Source organism: Python bivittatus, unplaced genomic scaffold (assembly GCF_059951505.1).
Source record: "Python bivittatus isolate LINGU-HERP-01145 unplaced genomic scaffold, Pbiv_v1 ctg000220_np1212, whole genome shotgun sequence".
In the NCBI taxonomy this organism is placed as follows: Eukaryota; Metazoa; Chordata; class Lepidosauria; order Squamata; family Pythonidae; genus Python; species Python bivittatus.
In genome coordinates, this window is record NW_028277048.1 from 1,159,173 (window position 1) to 1,178,333 (window position 19,161).

At 41.9% G+C, this 19,161-nt stretch overlaps 1 protein-coding gene across 4 annotated transcripts in view; it reads right to left on the minus strand.

The window, feature by feature from the left end:
- The window catches only part of DNM2 (dynamin 2), an 84,396-nt gene extending 70,945 nt beyond the window's left edge, over positions 1-13,451 (minus strand). For 3 of the 4 annotated variants that reach the window (XM_015888387.3, XM_088137579.1, XM_007430016.4), the window contains exon 1: positions 13,157-13,450. In XM_015888387.3, the coding sequence (XP_015743873.1) occupies positions 13,157-13,317 (161 nt within the window). In that variant the 5' untranslated portion in view covers positions 13,318-13,450. Of the gene's footprint in view, positions 1-13,156 lie in introns of all 4 variants that reach the window. The other variant, XM_025167815.2, reaches the window with a different exon arrangement.
- Positions 13,452-19,161: the final 5,710 nt, after the last annotated feature.

Genomic DNA, 19,161 nt, shown 5'->3' on the forward strand with positions numbered 1-19,161 from the left:
ACATGGATATCCATTTTGTTGGAAGATGCTGTATAGGTGGTCTTTTTCCTTTTTCTGCTGTTCTGAGTTGCTGCAATGCATTTGAGCTCGCTTCAATAATGTTCTTACACAGTTCCTCTTGTGGGAGGTCGGGTTGTTGCTTTGTTAGTGGACTACTTGATTGGTGTGGGTTATCTTCCGATAAACTTGGGTTTCTAATTTCCTGTTGTTTCCTCTGCTGATGAGAATATCCAGGAAGGGTAGTGTGTTGTTTTCTTCTTCTCTGGTGAATTTTATTCCTTTGAAGATGTTGTTAATGGTTTCATGTGTCTTCTCTAGTTGTTTTTTTTTTATTATAACAAATGTGTCATCTACATACCGGATCCATATTTTAGGCTGTATGTGTGGCAGTGCTATAGCTTCTAGGCGTTGCATTACAATCTCTGCAATGAGTCCTGATAGTGGTGATCCCATGGGTTTGCCTCTGATTTGTTGGTATATTTGTCCATCGAATTGAAAATAGGTGGTGAGGCAGAAGTTGATGAGGTCCATGATTCTGGGTATTTCGATCTGGGTATATTTGGTTAAGTCGGGTGTGTTGTATAGTACAGCTGATATGGATTCTTTCGCTAGTTCTGGGTTTATGGACGTGAACCCCCACCCCCACCAGCACTGGCAAAGCAGGCCACAGCAGATAAATAGAGAGCAAACCTCATCCCATTTTAGCACTGAAGATGTTACCTAGTCAGGTAATGAAATGTTTGCAAGAAAAGAACCAAGCTCAGAGAACCCCAAGGACTCCACAGCAACCCTGAGCTACACAGATCATCAAGTACTAGTACACTTCAATATTATAAAAACTCATTAAGAGAGCAGAAATTGAGCAAGAAAAGCAGTATAAATGAATATACAGAAAATCTCATGGGGATAACTGAAGGATAGGGGCACTGAATTCTGACAAAGACAGTCAGAAGAATTATTGGTATTCTTCTGGTATTACTGGCCAGCTTCTCTGAAAAGCCTCAGCACATATCTAACTATACAGTTTCTTCTTCCTGGCAGAGATGTTCTCATATTTCTTGAGGACACATAATCTTCAGTACAGTAATCGTATTTCAGTTTATAAGAGAAGACAACTTATTAAATGAGATGCTACAACAAGGACAGAAGATGAAATCCTCTTAAAGGACTCAAAGCAAAAAAACAAGCTCAGCAGAAGAGAGTGCTGATTCAAAACAAGAGACATAGAATGTATCCTGTGCCACTTGAACTCAGAAACAGCTGAGGCCCTTGCAGAAAAACAGATTCTAAGCCTTCGGGGAAAAAGAGACACTGCTGAACAGGAGGATAGATCCCTGCATAGCAGAAGGAATGCAGCTACTTCATGCAAGAAGACAAAGAGAAGAGTTACCATAGTTTGTTTATTTTTTAATCTCTATTTGGCTGCCCATCTCAAACAGGGATGGCTCACAGGCAATTAAAAAACAATACAGGTAGTCCTCACTTATGGATTGCCTTGTTCAGTGACCATTCAAAGTTATGATGGTGCTGAAAAATAACTTTACAACCAATGCCTGCATTTACAACCTTCGCAGCATCCCTCAGTCACGTGATTGCCATTATAGTCAATATACATCCTGTGCCTGACCTGTTTCCTCTCCCCCTCACAGAGCAGAGATATTGGAGAGGATGGGATTACAAAAGTATAAGCAGGCACATAATGGTGAATGGGCTATTTGCATAGCACACTTGCAGCTGCTGGTGCCAGCGCATTGCTTTTGATGCGTATTCCCCATTGTGTGCCTGCTTACTCTCTTGTAATCCCTTTCTCTCCAATGAATGTAAATACAAATATTAATTCCCTTCTTGTTAATTATCCCAGTGCCAGAGTGAGCAATCCAAAAGGCAGGGGAGTGGTTAGGAGACAAACAAAAGCAGAAGGTGTGAAACTGATTAGTCTTGTCAGTTTTGAGCTGGCTATCCCAGCATAGCGGGGTGAGCATTCCAAAGGGCAGGGAAGTGGGGAAAAGGAAAGCACAGTCATGATCATGTGATTTCCTACTTAGCAACCGCTTCATTTAGCAACAGAGTTGCCAGTCCTAAGTGTGGTCACTAAACGAGGACCACCTGTATAAAAACACCAAAACATTACAACAATGTAAGAATAAAAACATAAAAAATATAAAAACCATACCACAACATTCATAGCTGAGACAATCTAACATCCATCAATAACAGTCAATACAGCCACTGCATAGGCCACATTCCCAGGTCCCCATACCCATTGGCACAACCACATTGTCAGGGCCTTACAGAAAGCCAGCAGGGTTGGGACCAATCTGATTTCTGGGTGGATGATGTTCCAAAGGGCAGGAGCCACAACATAAAAGGCCCTCTTCCTGGGCCTCACCAGACAACGCTCCCTGGCCAACGGAACCTGGAACATACCCTTCCTGCTGGACCTGATGGGATGGGCAGATGTAATCGGGGAGAGGTGACTCATTACCACAAGGAACATAACCACAAGAACACATAACTACAAGGAACAGAAACTAATATGTGCTGACATAATAGTTTATCTGCCAGGAACACAAATGAGGGGAGGGATGTGATAAAACTACTAAGACTCAAGCCCACTGACAATTATCCAGTCCTTTTAAAGGGGACAAATAATACTACCAAGAGCAACTACAATTGTACCGCCACAAGTTCTGAAGATCTAGGAAGAAAGCTTAAGAATCTATGGGCTCACACAGTCCTCTCATTCATCATTCCTGCAAATGAAAGAGGAGTGGAAATGAATGAATGAATGAATGAATGAATGAATGAATGAATGAATACTTCTCCGCCCTTATTGCGTTTGCAGTGCCGCCCGGCGGTCCTGTTTGGGATCACCAGGTCCCTCCTTGGTAAGGGGGATGTGGTGGTTCATTTGCAGGGCCGCACGGAGGAATTTGCAGAGCACCTGCAGGATAAAATCGCTCGGATTCATTCCAAGTTGGACTCCGAGTGTGGTGCAGGGTCTGGGGAGATACCAGGGGATCGTCCTTGCCTAGTTAGCTGGGAACGGTTTGATCCTGTTGTTCCTGAGGAAGCGGACAGGATGCTTCAGTCTGTGAGGGCCACCATGTGTTATCTGGACTCATGCCCCTCCTGGCTGGTGAAAGCAGCTCGGGAGGTGACATGTGGTTGGATCCAGGCGATGGTTAAGGCATCCTTGCAGGAGGGAGTGTTTCCAGGACCCTTTAAAGAGGCGTTGGTGCACCCCCTCCTCAAGAAGCCCTCCCTGGATCCTACTGTACTGGACAACTTTCATCCAGTCTCCCACCTCGCCTTCTTGGGGAAGGTGGTTGAGAAAGTGGTGGCTTCGCAGCTTCAAAGGGTCCTGGAGGAAACGGATTATCTGGACCCTTATCAGTCAGGTTTCAGGCCCGGCTATGGAACGGAAATGGCATTGGTCACACTTATGGATGATCTCTGGTGGGAGCGGGATGGTGGTAGTGCGACCATCCTTGCTCTCCTTGATCTCTCAGCGGCGTTCAATACCGTCGACCACGGTATCCTATTGGGACGGCTCAAGGATGGGCGGCATAGTTTTGTGCTGGTTCACCTTTCTCCAGGGCCAGTCCCAATCGGTGGTGATAGGGAGCGAGAGGTCCCATCCTCAGCCCCTCCTTTGTGGGGTGCCGCAGGGTTCAGTTCTCTCTCCGCTCCTTTTCAACATCTATATGAAGCCGCTGGGTGAGATCATCCGTCATCATGGGATGAGGTATCATCAGTATGCTGATGATACTCAACTATACATCTCCATCCCTGGTGAGGTAAGTGATGCCGTGTCCGCCCTCTCACAGTGCCTGGAGGCTGTGAGGGTTTGGATGGGGAACAATAGGCTCCAGCTGAACCCTGGCAAGACGGAGTGGCTGTGGGTTAATGGCTCCTCTGTATCCAGGACGTTGTCATCGTTGGTTCTGGATGGGGTAGCACTGCCCCAGACAGACCCAGTGCATAATTTGAGGGTCCTCCTGGACTCACGACTCCTGCTCGAAGAGCAGGTGGCAGCCGTGGCCAGGAGGGCTTTTGCACAGCTTCGGGTTGTGCACCAGTTACGCCCTTTCCTGGATCGGGATGCCCTGCGAACAGTCACTCATGCCCTCGTTATCTCCCAGATAGACTACTGCAATGCGCTCTACATGGGGCTACCCTTGAAGAGTATCCGGAAGCTTCAGCTGGTCCATAATGCGGCCGCGCGAGCAATTTTTGGGGCCTGAAGAAGGACCCATATAACACCTCTGCTCCGTGAGCTGCATTGGGTACCGGTTTGCTTCCGGGTCCAATTCAAGGTGTTGGTTATCACCTTTAAAGCCCTAGATGGCATAGGGCCAGGTTACCTGAAGGACCGTCTCGCCCCCACGATCTCAACCCGTTCCACCCGATCTCACAGAGAGGGCATGCTTCGGATCCCCGCGGTAAAAGAACTTCGATTAGCGGGGTCCAGGAGGCGGGCCTTCTCTGCTGTGGCCCCCGCCCTTTGGAACATCTTGCCCCCAGAGGTGAGAGAGGCCCCCTCACTCCAGGCCTTTCGGAGGGATTTGAAGACCTGGCTCTGCCATCTGGCCTGGGGTGGGGAGGGAGAATATCAGAAATGGGGTTGGCTGGCCCCTTAGCGGCCTGGTGTGGCCCCTATCGGCCTCTTGGATTTTTTAGCTTTTTTATGTTTCTAATGTTTGGTTTTTATAACTTTTAATTGTATTTATGTTTTTAGTGTGTTGTAAGCCGCCCAGAGTCCCCCATTGTGGGGAGATGGGTGGGGACAAGTTAAATAAATAAATAAATAAATACATATGAACTGACTTTAGAAATGATACCAGAAATGGAGATAAGTTTCTAGGATAAGCTGGAATTATTTGGATAGATTGCTGGCATAAAATGAGTTGCACCTCAGAAGGACTGGTCAAAATTGGTTTGGCTAAAGCAAAGTGAATTTGATTAGAAGGACTTCAAATTGAGTTCTATTAGGTTTGAAGTTGCAAACCCTAAGGTAAGATCTTCAGATAAAGACTTGTGGAGCATAGAACAAAGTTAAGAATGTTGGTCTCCTTTGTCTATACTTTAATATAGAGAGTACTGTCTATTTGTTGCAGCAGCTCTTTGCAATCTCCAACAGAGCTCTTTCTAAGCTACAGTGTTTGCACTGGAAATACTGGGATAAAATATGGGAAATTATGTATGCAGAGGACATTCTGAAATACAACACTTTCTTAATATTGTGCAAGATACCAAAACCTGCTTCAAGTTTGACTAAACAGGAAATACTCAGAACTGTGAAACAATCATCAAAGCATACACACAGACATGATTAACATGTTTTGTCAGTAATAACCAGACTGCTAAAGGTTACATGAGAGCCAGTTTGGTGTAGTGGTTAATGCATCAGGCTAGAAACTGAGAGACTGTGAGTTCTAGTCCCACCTTAGGCACAAAATCAGCTGGGTGACCTTGGGCCAGTCACTCTCTCTCAGCCCTAGGAAGAAGGCAAGGGCAAACCACTTCTGAAATCTTGTCAAGAAAACCACAGGGACTTGTTCAGGCAGTTGCCAGGAGTCAACACTGACTTGTTATTTATTTATTTATTTATTTATTCAATTTGTATGGCAGCCCATCTCAGCAGACTTGAAGGCACAATCAATCACTCAATCAATAAAGGTTACATATAAAGGCACAATCTAAGCAGTCATTATCTACTTCACCTCACCAAGAAAATGTTATTAGGCAACAGCCCCACCAACAATATAGCCAAAAAACTCCACATCTCACAATAATCAGAACCACAAACAGTACTAATTTCTTAAACCAGCCATCTATAAAATCTAAAATGATACATGACCATCAGTCACTTCTATTTAATTAAATTTTATGTCACAAATGTTCAATGTACATCTACTATAATTGCTATAAAGCTTAGATTATTTATGGAAGTTTTATCCATTCAACTAAACTAGTTGAATAGTTTAGTAGACTGAAAGCAATTACTACTGGTTGAAGAAATGAAAGGCCAGACCTTCTGGCAATTACAAATTATAATTGCCTCCAATGTGACAAGAAGCAAAGGGAACTTTCAAGGCAGTTTACAATAGTTAAAATAGTATTTTTCACTGCCAGCAGTCTTCCTGAGTGGCAGCTAAAATCTAATTTAAAATCCATTAAAAAGCTAAGATAATAAGACTGTAGTACCAAATGGATCCCTGTAATGCCAATAATCTGACATTGAGCAGATGTACCATTGTAGAAATACCAAAGCAAAGTCAGAACTATCCTAGCTCTTCCCTTAGAACAGAGGGGCACCCAGAATCAATGATCTTAGCAAGCAAACAAGTTCACCTGAGAACAGATATCCTTTAAATATTTTGGTTTCAAACCACTCAAAAAGAACTAAAGTTTTATTTTTTTCTTTTACACTTATTTTCTAGATTTCAAAGTAGCACACATAGTTCTTCTGAAATTCCATACACACTCCATCCCAAATTTTATCATCACATCACTCCTGTGGTATAGGTTATCCTGAGAAAAAGACTAGCTGAAGGTTAACAAGGAAAGCTTCTTGACTAAATGCATATTTTAAACTGAATCTTCCTACTCTTAATTCAGGACTAGTCTAACTAGTATATCAGCTGGGTGTTCCAAGATTCCCATTCTCAAGGTACCCATCAGTTATTAAGACTCTCACAACCAGAAGTTACTGTAAGAATTGAATTTGGAGAAACAGATTGATGCAGATAAAGAAAGGATATGTAACAAGGATGATTATTTTCCCATATCTGTTTAATCTATATAGGAAATTTGTTATGAATAAGTAGATGACAACTACAATAAAATCTGGAGATAAATTCACTAACAATGAAATATAAAGATGACACTACTCTGTTATGATAAAGAACATATACAGACATCTACTCCCATGGACTGCAAGAACCAATCTAAATCATGGACTAATTAAAGGCTGACCTTTCCCTTAAGGCAATCAGTAAGCAGAAGCTCACATACTTTGGGCATGTGATGCAAGCAGATAATGGGACTAGAAAATATTATTATGCTTGGCAAGATTAAAAGAAGTAAAAGCAGAGAATGACAACAGAAAAAGGTGGATTTGATTAAAAAGATTATTGGAATGTCGTTGGAAGAAGTATGAGTTATCACTGACGACAGGACAATATGGCATTTGTCCATAAAATTATCAGGAGCCAAACACAATGGCATCTAACTAAATGAGCTATAAAACATGCTTCTTCTTAAACAACCCTAAGAGGCAATACTAGGAAAGCCAAACTATACCTTATATATCATTGTTAGTTCAGCTACCCAAGAACATTTTATTTTCGGTAAACTGTTTTAAGTAACGCCTAGAAACTATAGCACTTCCACACATACAACCTAAAGTATGGATCCGGTATGTAGATGACACCTTTGTTATAATAAAAAAGGAACAACTAGAGAAGATACATGAAACTATCAGCAACATCTTCAAAGGAATAAAATTCACCAGAGAGGAAGAAAACAACAACATGCTACCCTTCCTGGATATCCTCATCAGCAGAGGAAACAATAGCAAATTAGAAACCCAAGTCTATCAGAAGACAACCCACACTAATCAACTACTCCATTACCAAAGTAACAACCCAATCTCCCACAAGAGGAGCTGTGTAAGAACATTACTCAAACAAGCACAAACGCACTGCAGCAACCCAGAACAGCAGAAAAAGGAAACAGATCACCTATACAGCATCTTCCAACAAAATGGATATCCACACAACTTTATCAAAAAGTGCCTGACCACTCAACCTACTACAACACAACCAACACAAGCTATGAAAAGGATTACACTGCTATACATACATAAACGTCTCAGAAACTACCAACAGACTATTACAACCACATGGCATCTCTGTAGCACACAAACCAACTAAAGCCCTCCAAAGCATCTTAAGCAAACCAAAAGACCCAGTACCCCAAGAAGAAAAAACAGGAGTCATCTACAACATACAGCATAAGGACTGTGACAACCACTATGTAGGACAGACAGGCAGAAGGCTAGCAGACCACATCCATGAACATCAATTAGCAGTCAGAAGACACAATGAAAACTCCTTAATCTCACAACACATGGACAGACTTAACCATAGTTTCAACTGGGAAACTGTCAGCATCTTAGACCAAGCTAAATCCAAAATGCGAGGGAATTCCTGAAAGCTTGGTATTCAGACAAGACAGCCATCAACAGGCACATAGGGATAAACAACATCTACACACTATTCAAAAGAGACAATAAAAAGGAAAACAAAAGACCAGACCATCTGTTCACCAGCAAGCATCACCCAGATAAGCAGAGATTAACACCAAGATTATCACCACACATACAATCAGCAGTAAACAATACCCTAATCAAGGAACTACCAGAGGGAAAAAATAAAACAAAACAAAACCCACACCCCCACCAACACTGGCAGGGCATGCCACTGTATATAAACAGAGAGCAAACCCCATTCCATACTAGCACTGAAGATGTTACTTAGTCGGGTAACGAAACATTCGCAAGAAAACAGCCAAGCTCAGAGGACCCCAAGGACTCCACAGTTCAACCTTGCACTACACATATTCACTTCTATTGTTTTAAGTAAATAAACATAATGCCAGTAAGTACACATTGGTGTTTTTTAAACTCTACCTTACTGAAATTTTGCAAATAAAATTTTAGAGCATACCTAGACCTTCACTGATTCTCCTGCCTTCTGCTGAGCATCTTATATGATTATACACATTAGTTTTCTGTCTTCTATGAAAGGAAGGAAGCCATGTGGGCAAGAGTTTTTTTAAATTGTCTTTCCAAAAACAATAGATTCAAAATCAATAACTTTCATATAGCCGCACTGAACTCTTGGAGGAAAGGCAAGATATAAACCTAATAAATAAATAATAAGTAGCAAGAAATCAAGTGCATCTCATAAGAGCCAGGAAGAATACATTTGGAAACCATGTTGCAAACTTGATTTAGAAGGCTTTAAAACAGAACTGGGGGGGGGGGGCAGGAGGAGTGGAAACATAGCCCAGAAAACAGTATGATACCAAGGAATAGTCTGGGAGTGATACACATGATCTATTAATGGGCATACAAGAAGGAATGGGTTGAATTATATGATCAAAGGTGTCCAATGTCTATGTAAAATGTATAGAGAACAAACTGCAAAAACAAACTCTTAAGGCAAATAGGATTTAGCAGGCATTATTAAAACCTATGGGATCAAATATAAGTGGAATGCAAGGATCGAAGCCTATACCTTATTCAAAAGGCCAAGCAAAAGAGAAGGGTGGTATATGTGAAGGAAGTGCATGTATGTGTACAGTTCCAAGAATTTGACCACAAGAGTCCAACAGAGAACATTTGAATAAAAATACAAGGAAACGGAAACAACAATTATAATATTATGGGAATATGCTATTCACTACACTGAGCCGACAGAAGATTTGAGTAATGTCCTCCTGGGCCACATTACAAAATTTTCAGGGAACAGAGACTCAGTAGTAATGGGAAACTTCAACTAGCTTTTGCAAAACCAATTCAGCCAAGACAGCAAAGTCCAAAAATTCCTTCATAGTCTTGCTGTCTCATTTTCCAAAAGATTGAAGAAGAGACAAATGGATACATTCTTCCAATAGGTGACGAGCTAACAGCACTGGGAACCTTGTAAGGAAGTGATATCATAATCTTCAGGTTCATGATACCACAAAAAAGGAAATACACGCACACTAGATTCCAAACTTTCAACAAGCTTAGAGAAGTATTAGATGGGATTCCATGAGCAGAAATCCACAAGTGAAAGGGAGCACAGGGAGGTTGGTAACCTCCAAAAACCAAGATCTTAGAAGTACAATCACACACCATTCCAATGAGAAGGAAAAATGGAGGGCAGCTTAGGAAACTGTTGTAGATACAAAGGGAGCTTTCAAATGGGCTTGAAGGGAGAAAAGGAAAAGCACTGACACTTTACTTGGAAAAAATAGTAAAATGGAAAAAGGTGATGGAAAAAGGGCAGAGTTCCTCAACTCCTACTTTTAGTCTTCTCCTGAAAGGGAAATTATGTTCAAATGAACCTAAGCAGAACTGATACAAGAAGGAAGTGGCAATTCAATGTAAGTAAAAAGTTAGGTAGGAAGCACCTACCTACCATGAATGAGTTCAAGTCTCCAAGAGCAGATCAATAACAACCAAGACCACTGAAAGAGTGACTAGTTTAACTGACCAGGGGAATGTGATGGACATGGTTCATCCTGACTTCAGCAAAGCATTAAACAAACGTCTCCATGCAATCCCAGTAGAGAAGATGGCAAAAAGTAAACTGGACCACTACCATTAGATGGATACAGAGCTGGCTGAATCCAGCATCCAATGAGGGTATATCAATGGCTCCTCATCAAGCTGGAATGAAGTGTCAAGTGACATACCATAGGGTCTCTTTTTGGGCCCTGTGCTATCAACATATTTATAAATGACTTGATTGAGGTATTAGAAAATGTGTTATCAAATCTGCAATTGACACAATGAACAGCAAATCGTTTATGGGCCAGCATAAAGATTCAGGAGGATCCTGATAAGCTAGAACAGTGACTTGACACTAACAAGATGAATTTCAACAGCGAAAAATACAAAATCTTACACAGGAAAAATTAAAAGCATAATATAAAATGGGAGGGAGGACTGTACTGGGCTGCAGTAATTTGAAAAGGATCTGGATGTCTTGGCGGATCACAAGCTGAACTTTAGCCAACAGTGTGATGCAATTGCAAAAAACAGCAAATGCAATCATAAGTTTTCAGAAGTATAATGTCAAGATCAGGAGAAATCACTGTTCCTCTCTATTCTATATTGGTCAGACTGAACCTAGAACACTACATCCTGTTCTGGGAACCAAATTGTACAGAATATTGACAAACTGGAGAACATTCAAAGGACAGGAATGAAAATAGTAGGTGGCCTGGAAGAAAAGGTTTCTGAAGAACAATGATAAAATTATAGATGCTAAGTACATTTAACATGGAGAAAACTGCAGGGAGAAATGATTGTTGTCTCCAAGTATCTGAAGGTTTGACATACAGAAGATGTGGTTCAGAGGCTTCTCCCACACCATTGGCCCGAAGTGCTTAAGGCAGCACAGATCTCTTTGTCACAATAAATTTAAGTCACTTTGTACAAGTATCGTAATGAAGTTAATTGGTCAAGATCCTCTCAGTAAATGAAAATCAGAATAGCACTCCACATACCCAAGATATTATGTACCAAGATATTATGTACCACAATACTATGCACAAGCATACAGCAACAATATAAAACCTCTATGCTTAAAACAATTTTAACCAATTTAAAGTATTTTATTCATCCACAAAATAAACCTAGAAAAAAGTGGGCCATTTCTGATTAAATAAACCTCATTTTGTCACATTGGTTTGAGTCTAGTTTTAAATGCTGGTTTTGGGACCTCCGTTTGGCTTCATGCAATACGTGCCTGACCGTTCCTCAATGTCTGATTTTTCTCTTAATATTCCCTCTTCTAAAGTTTGGAAGGTAGTAATTGGAGAAGCAGCATATTAATAATATTTATAAAATGTTTTCTTTGGGAAAGCTCATCAATATTGTTTCTTTTGATGCAAAGATAAGACATTTTTAGCCTCTCAGCCTTTTGAGATCTTTGTTATTTTAATTCCTTTATATTTTTTAAATATTAATTTCTGTATTTATTCTTTCTCTATCCTATCCATTTTTCAAACAAGAATAACAATATGTATTTGAGGAAGATTACTCTAATTCCCAATAATACTATATATATTTATATTTTTAAACTGTTATAAATCTCTATTGTTTTTCCTATAACAGACTAACTCAAGTAATCCTCTGAAGTTACTTACTATAGATGACTTCCCTTTTTACACATTAACAAGCATTGACTGAGGCAAGGCAAGTCTTACAGAAAAAACTATCAAACTGTATTTTATAAAATACATTTCTCTGTTCCCAAAAGAAAAAGAATTAACAAAATAATTCTACCCTACACGTAATCATCTTTTAAACAGAATTGTGAGATACAAGATAAGATAGGGCCTTTATTCTACCACCAAGGGAGTCAATGGCTTGCAATCACAATTATGGCTAACTCACCTCTGTGGCAGAAAAATAATACACAAGTCCAAGTTAATAAGATTTTAAAATCATTCTAAGATTGTTGTACCATTTGCATATAAAAGAGAAAACAGGTAATTCCTTCCCCATTTGTGCAACCTTCTTTAGGGCAGGGTCTTAAGAACACACTTTCTGTTTAGGTAATAACAGAAATAATTCATAAAAAACCAGTTAGTCATTGGAAAGTTTCCTCGAGCAGCAGAGCCTAGTAAAAAAGGGGGTCCACAAAGAACGTTAATACACCAGGAGATATTTTGCAAAGGAGAAACTTAAAACGTCTATATGAAAAATCACTTCAATATAATTTTCATAGTTTATTCACACAATTAGTTTATGCACAATGTTATCGATGAACGTATAACGTGCGAACCAGGCCAAGATCTCCCGGAAAAGTGGAAGCGGCATCTGCTGAATATGATAAGGGTGGAAGGAGTACAAAGGTTGCTCTTCCACTGGCTTCGAGCACCGCCCTACAATTATCCAAAGAGAGAGGCGGGGGTGCTCCTCGGAGAGTCGCCTCCCCGTAACCTGCCCACGGGGCTGGGAGAGAAGGACGGGAGTGTCCCGTCCGCGAGAAAACTTCACCCCGCCTCGCCATTCCCCAGTCACTCCCCACAACCGACACAGATCTCCCCGTCCGAGACCGCCACTCCTGAGGTCTCTTTGCGCCTCTCGCTCAGCTAACGCAATTAGCGTAACCGGAACGTTCACGGAACAGGATACGCTTTGGCGAAGGAAGTTATTCACAGAGGGCGGTTACGCCAAGGCCACCGCTTTAATGGATACTGCTTCCGAAAGCATCGCAGGAGACGCGCGTGACATTCTCAGAAGGCATTTCCGCAAACTCCGCCGGCTACTACAAGCCGGCCGGTCAGAGCCTCCCTCCGCATTTTGCCCCCTCCTCCGTCCGCCTTCCCGATTCCTTCTCTTCGCCCGAACGACAGCTTGACTTACCGGCCGACGAAATTCTCCAGGACGGAGCTCTTGCCCGCGCTTTGACCACCCACCACAGCGATTTGTGGCAGGTCGAGGTGGCAGCTTTGTCCGATAGAGCTGAAAGCATCCTGTAGCTTGTTCACCAGCGGAATCAACTCTTCCATTCCTCGGTTGCCCATAGCAACGTCCTAAGGGGGGGTAAATCCCCCACACTCCAACGCTTCCTCTCACAACCCCAGGCAACAACCAGCAAACTTCCCCTTTGGATTCTCCTCATCCGGCCTCAGCGACGCCCCGCTTTGCACTTCGGCCCGCCCTACGTCTGTCAATCACCAGTACAATTCTAATGAAAGCTGTCATTTCCCGCTCAAGGCCAATAGCAAAGGAGGATTTATCAGGCTCCCATACTGATAGGATGGCATTTATCTATTATGTCTGTTTCCGGTCGGCATTCTAATTGGACAGAATTCCATGTCATTCGACAGACCCTCGGCTCAATCAGCCAATAGGAGCTTTAAGAACACGGTCTATATTATAACCCTGCCTTCGACCTCTTTATGTTTTTTTTATTTGATAAGCAACATATCCATCTCTTAAAACAACGAATCAACAATCAAAACAAGGGACCACTCCCATCCATCAAGCCACTTTCGCTCTTTATTGGGCAATATTTCTATCACATGAAGGAATTGGCCAATCGCTTCAGTCCAATTCGCTTTTCACTGGGTATTTGTTACCTGAAATGACGTTTGAAGCGCTCTATTTTATTGCTTCTTATCTTACAAATTATTGTCCTTTGCCCCGCTACCAAACTTATTTCCTCATCGGAAATGTAGATTGATTAATATCTCAAACCGCGATCCTGCACACGCTTGTCTTTAGGAGCCTGGCAACAATTGTTACAGTGTTTGGGTTTTTTATCCCTCTGCTTTAGGGCGAACCGTTACCTGTACCAGCGGATACTATTTTATACAGTAACATTTGCGAAAGAAGTGTTCAGTTATCCAACCTGTGTCAACTGACTTTATAAAAGGACAAGCCTCCAGTAACGACGATAAATAAAACATTCGGAAAATGAATTACCAGTGATAGTTTCATTAGATACTTCCTAGAAGTGGGGGACTAAGTACAAGCAATTTCTTCCACGGTTTCCTTATAGGTCAAGGTGATTCTAGCTGGAGTAAAAGTCCTGTAGTTACCCAGGAACCACGCCACAAATGACTTTCTGGATCAAAATCAGCCCTTTAAATTGTATCTGGAAGCCAGTCAGGATCCAGGGCAGGGCTGGAAGCACAGGTACAATATGCTCCCAACACCAGGTGCCACTTATCCCCTGAGCCAGCTGTAGCTTCCAAGTGGTCTCAAAGGAGACTCATTAGAAAGTATTGCAGTAATTCAACCAGGTTTTAATGAAGGTATGAGTTACTGCTGTTAGGTCCTCTTGCACCAGATAAGGCTGCAACTGGCACCCCAGCCAAGACTGGGCAAAGCCTTCCCTTGTTACAGCCTCCAATTCTAGCAGGATTCATGAGTCCAGAAGGACCCCTAAGTCACAGATTTGCTCCTTTAGGGGTAGTGCTTCTCTATCAAGAGACAACACTGGAGTTGACAGAGGGCCTTGATGGATGAACCTCTGGATCACATCAACAGCATTTCCAGTGCAGCCCGTGGTAATGATGTAAAACTAGGTATCATTATCATGTTAATGATTTTGTCAGAAAACGACAGACACGGGTTCGGTTGTCCAGTAGACAGAAGTTTTTTATTGGGCACGTTTGCAAAGGTGGGTCCCTCCCGCAGCAATGGAGGAACCCCGAAACAAGGTCTGACAGGTTTTTATACCTCCTATCTGTCCTCCCCCTCCTAAGAGGGCTTGGCTCACAATCTCACCTTTTTTACCGCCCCGGAGTGCCGCTAATTAACCGCAAAACCGCAGACATTCCACTTTCCTAATCCAACCAGCGCAATACACATTGCAATACCCACTTGACCCAACAGCCGCCCCCTGCCGTTTCTCTTCACTCTGGTGCGAACGTGCCTCCTGCCCACAGTATTTCCTCTCTCCTGCCGTCCCCCCCAAGGCTGCCCCATGGTGCACAGCGCTCTCCCCTAGCAAACATGGTTCGTTTGAGGCCCTCACTTCTCCCTGCCTTCTCACAATATCATTCCCCAAAGCACTGGGTAATCTCTCCTAGTGGGTGATCAAGAAGGATATTATGTCCTGGGGGCCAAATCTGGCCTGCTGACTGTTTTTCCACAGTCTGTGGGTAGGTGGGCAACAGATCACCTGGCCCAGGCTGCAGCTGCGCTGCCAGGGTGAGGGGCAGAGGTGGGGTGTCCTGGAAAGTGGTGGTCTATCAGCAGCCTCCTTGCTGGTGAGTTGGGGTCATCCAATGACTGCCTCACTCCTTGGCTGGCAGACCTGCCATCAGTGCCAGCAAAAGTGTAGGAGGGGCAGGATCTGACCCTTTAGAAAAAAACAATTCCAACCTCTATACATCTTGAGTGGCCAATGTCATTTCTGTTCCATATCCGGGCCTGAACTCTGACTGGAAAAGATCCAGACCATCTACTTTATCAAGGATGATGAGTAGCTGATCTGCCATCACTATCTAAACAACTTTTCCAAAGAAAGGTTGGAAACTAGGCAATAGTTATCTAAAACTATCAGATCCAAAGGGGGCGCACCACAGCATTTTTCAAGGCTGCAGGCAATATACCTCCCCCCAATAATGAGGCATTGACAATTTTATGGACCACATGGTCTCATACGTGCCCAGACTGAGAAGTGAGGAGGGGCATGGATCCATGCTTCAGTAGCAGAGGATGGTTCAGAAAGCACCCTATCCATTTCCTCAGGGTTCACAGGCCAAAAGGAGTCCCAGTTAATACAGCAAGAGGTTGTCCTAATCACCACCATGGACTCTGACCACGAAGAGTCAAGATTCTGGCAAAAATTATTGATTTTATACTTTATTTATTTATTTACAGCCAAAAGGTCCAAAAACAAGTTACAAATATAATCTAGACTTGACATTAAATAAAACAATTTAATAGTTAACATTAAATAAATATTACATGATACACTTAAACCCCAACTCATTGATTTGTTACTAAAAACCTTGTTTTTATAGCCATAGTTAAAAATCTGGCTGTTGCCACTGTAATCTCAGGATTTTCATCTGCAAGTAAAATGTTTACATACTCAGAAGTATCCCTTCCTGGTTTAAAATAGGCCAGATAACTTCGTGCCGGACTCTTGTACAATTCACAATACAATAAAATATGATCCACTGTTTCAGGATCAGTATCATTACAGAGACAAAGGTAGCAAAATGCTGTGCAAATTGGTTGCAGCAGCCAGGCAAGAAATCTTGACAGTGACTTCTAATAGAAGAGAGCTGGTTGCTTTACACCAGCAATTCTCAAACATTTTGATCTCAGAACCCCTTTATATTCTTAAAAATTATTTGTTTATCTGGCTTATATCTATTAATATTTACTGCATTAGAAATTAAAACTGGGACATTTTAAAATATTTATTTATTTGACTTCGCAGACCCCCTGAAAGAGTCTCGGGAACCCCTAGGGTCCTTGGACCATGCCTCAAGAAGCAGTGCTTTAAACAATGGCAGTAAACTAGACAGCAGCCCACCAAAACAATAAACAAATAACATTTCCTCTCTTATTGCCTCAGTGTAAACCCAGAAATGGGTATGAAACCATGCTCAGTCAGATTCACTTTTTGTTTACTAAAGATCTCTGGGAAAAGAAATGACAGAAGTGATGCCTTGAGCACTGGTAGGCAAAAGATTGCTTATGGAGATGTTAAAAATATGTTGGCGGGGATGTGAACATATGTGTATGTGTGCAGATAATGCTTTTTTGTCAGTGGAGAACCCAAATTATTTGCAGTAAATGTTTAGGCACAATGGTACAAAGAGATGTTTAGGTAAATGGTACAAAGAGAACTACATATCTGAAGAATAATATACCAAAGACCAAGATAGTTTTGTTTGACAGGATAAATGAAGCAGTCACAAGCCGTACATGCAAGTAGATAAATTTGTATACTTTGGTAGAATGTTTACTAATTATAGGAAAATGGATAGAGAAATCTTTAGATGCACAAATGCTGGTGGAAAGGCAGGGGCTAGTAAGTAGCCAGTTGCAAGGAAATTAATGTTTGTTGAAAGAAGCTAAAATGGCTGTATATAAGATATACTGCTAACTACTGTTATTTTGGAGTGAAAGTTATATTAGGAGAAATATAAAAGTAAGTTAAATGCAGGTGGAATGGGTACTTAAAAAGTGTGTGTTTATTTGTGTTGTGTGAAACTAGCCAACTATTTACTCAATAAATCATGGTCAAGCAAACTGTTGTTCTCAAAGTACAGCCAAAGTACATGTCATGATATTTTCTCCTTATTCTACGTATTAAATGCTATGGCAATATGAACATGCTATCATTAGCCCCACCCGGTGCTGTTCTCTATTGCTAAGGTCTATCCTAGATATTATTATTGTTGGTCACACAGTCAGCCAGTTATTTAAACTGGATTTGGCATTTTTATCCACCTATTGAGTCCTTCCCAAGGACCTGGGATAGGCAGATGTTGTTGTTTGACAGTGTTAAAGTTATCGTCACAGGATGTAAGCTGTTCCAAGTAACGCTGCCTTTTGCAATTGACTGATGGTAATTTTGTCAATGCTGATGGTCTTCAAGAGGTACTCCAGATGTTTCAGGATTGCACCCTATTACTATTGGTACTATATTTGCTTTCTTTTGCCACAGTTGTTCTATTTCTATTTGCAGATCTTTGTATTTTGTGATTTTCTCCAGTTCTTTCTCTTCTATTCTGCTGTCTCCAGGTATTGCAAGGTCCACTGTCCAGACTTTTTTGTCTTTCTTACCAACAATTGTTAAATCTGGGGTGTTGTGTGGCAAGTGCTTGTCTGTTTGAATTCTAAAGTCCCAGAGCACTTTAGCTTCTTCATGTTCTATTTCTTTGTCCATTTTGTGGTCCCACCAGTTCTTGCTTGCAGGCAAATGGTATTTCTTGCAGATATTCCAATGCACCATTGTTGCCACTTTGTCATGCATTGTTTGTAGTCAGTCTGTGCGATCTTCTTGCAGCAGCTAACTAGGTGGTCCACTGTTTCTTCAGCTTCTTTGCAGAGGTGACATTTGCTGTCTGTTGCTGTCTTCTCACTTCTGGCTTTGTATGCATTTGTTCTTAAGGCTTGGTCTTGTGCAGCCATAATTAACCCCTCTGTCTCTTTCTTCAACTTTCCTGCTTTTAGCCATTGCCAGGTCTTCTTGTTATCTGCTTTGCCTGATTTTGTGTGTGTGTGTGTGTGTACGTGTGTGTGTACTGGCTGTGTAATACTTTGCCTTGCCATGTCTCCTTTCTGTTCTTCATTTGGTCTTGTAGGCCAGTTTGGTCTCTTCAGTATTCAGTAAGCCTTCATGGTGTACTAGCTTCAGTGCATCTTCTTCACTGTCCTTCAATATTCTTCCAATGCCCTTTTTTCTTCTTCAACTGTCACATATACCTGCAACATTTTATGCCCACCTATGCTCCTTGGTCCCCTTCATGGATCACTGCCTTGTCGTGGCGAAGGGGCTTGCGTAACTCAGTGAAGCCATGAGCTATACCGTGCAGGGCCACCCAAGACGGACAGGTCATGACAGAGAGTTCTGACAAAATGGGGTCCACTGGAGAAGGAAATGGCAACCCACTCCAGTATCCTTGCCAAGAAAACCCCATGGACAATGTTAAAAGGCTAAAAGATATGATGCCGGAAGATGAGCCCCTCAGGTCGGAAGGTGTCCAATATGCTACTGGGGAAGAGCGGAGGGCAATTCCAAGTAGCTCCAGAAAGAGTGAAGCGGCTGGACCAAAGCCGAAAGGACGTTCAGCTGTGGATGTATCTGGAAGTGAAGAGAAGGTCCGATGCTGTAAAGAACAATATTGTATAGGTACCTGGAATGTAAGAACTATGAACCAAGGCAAGCTGGA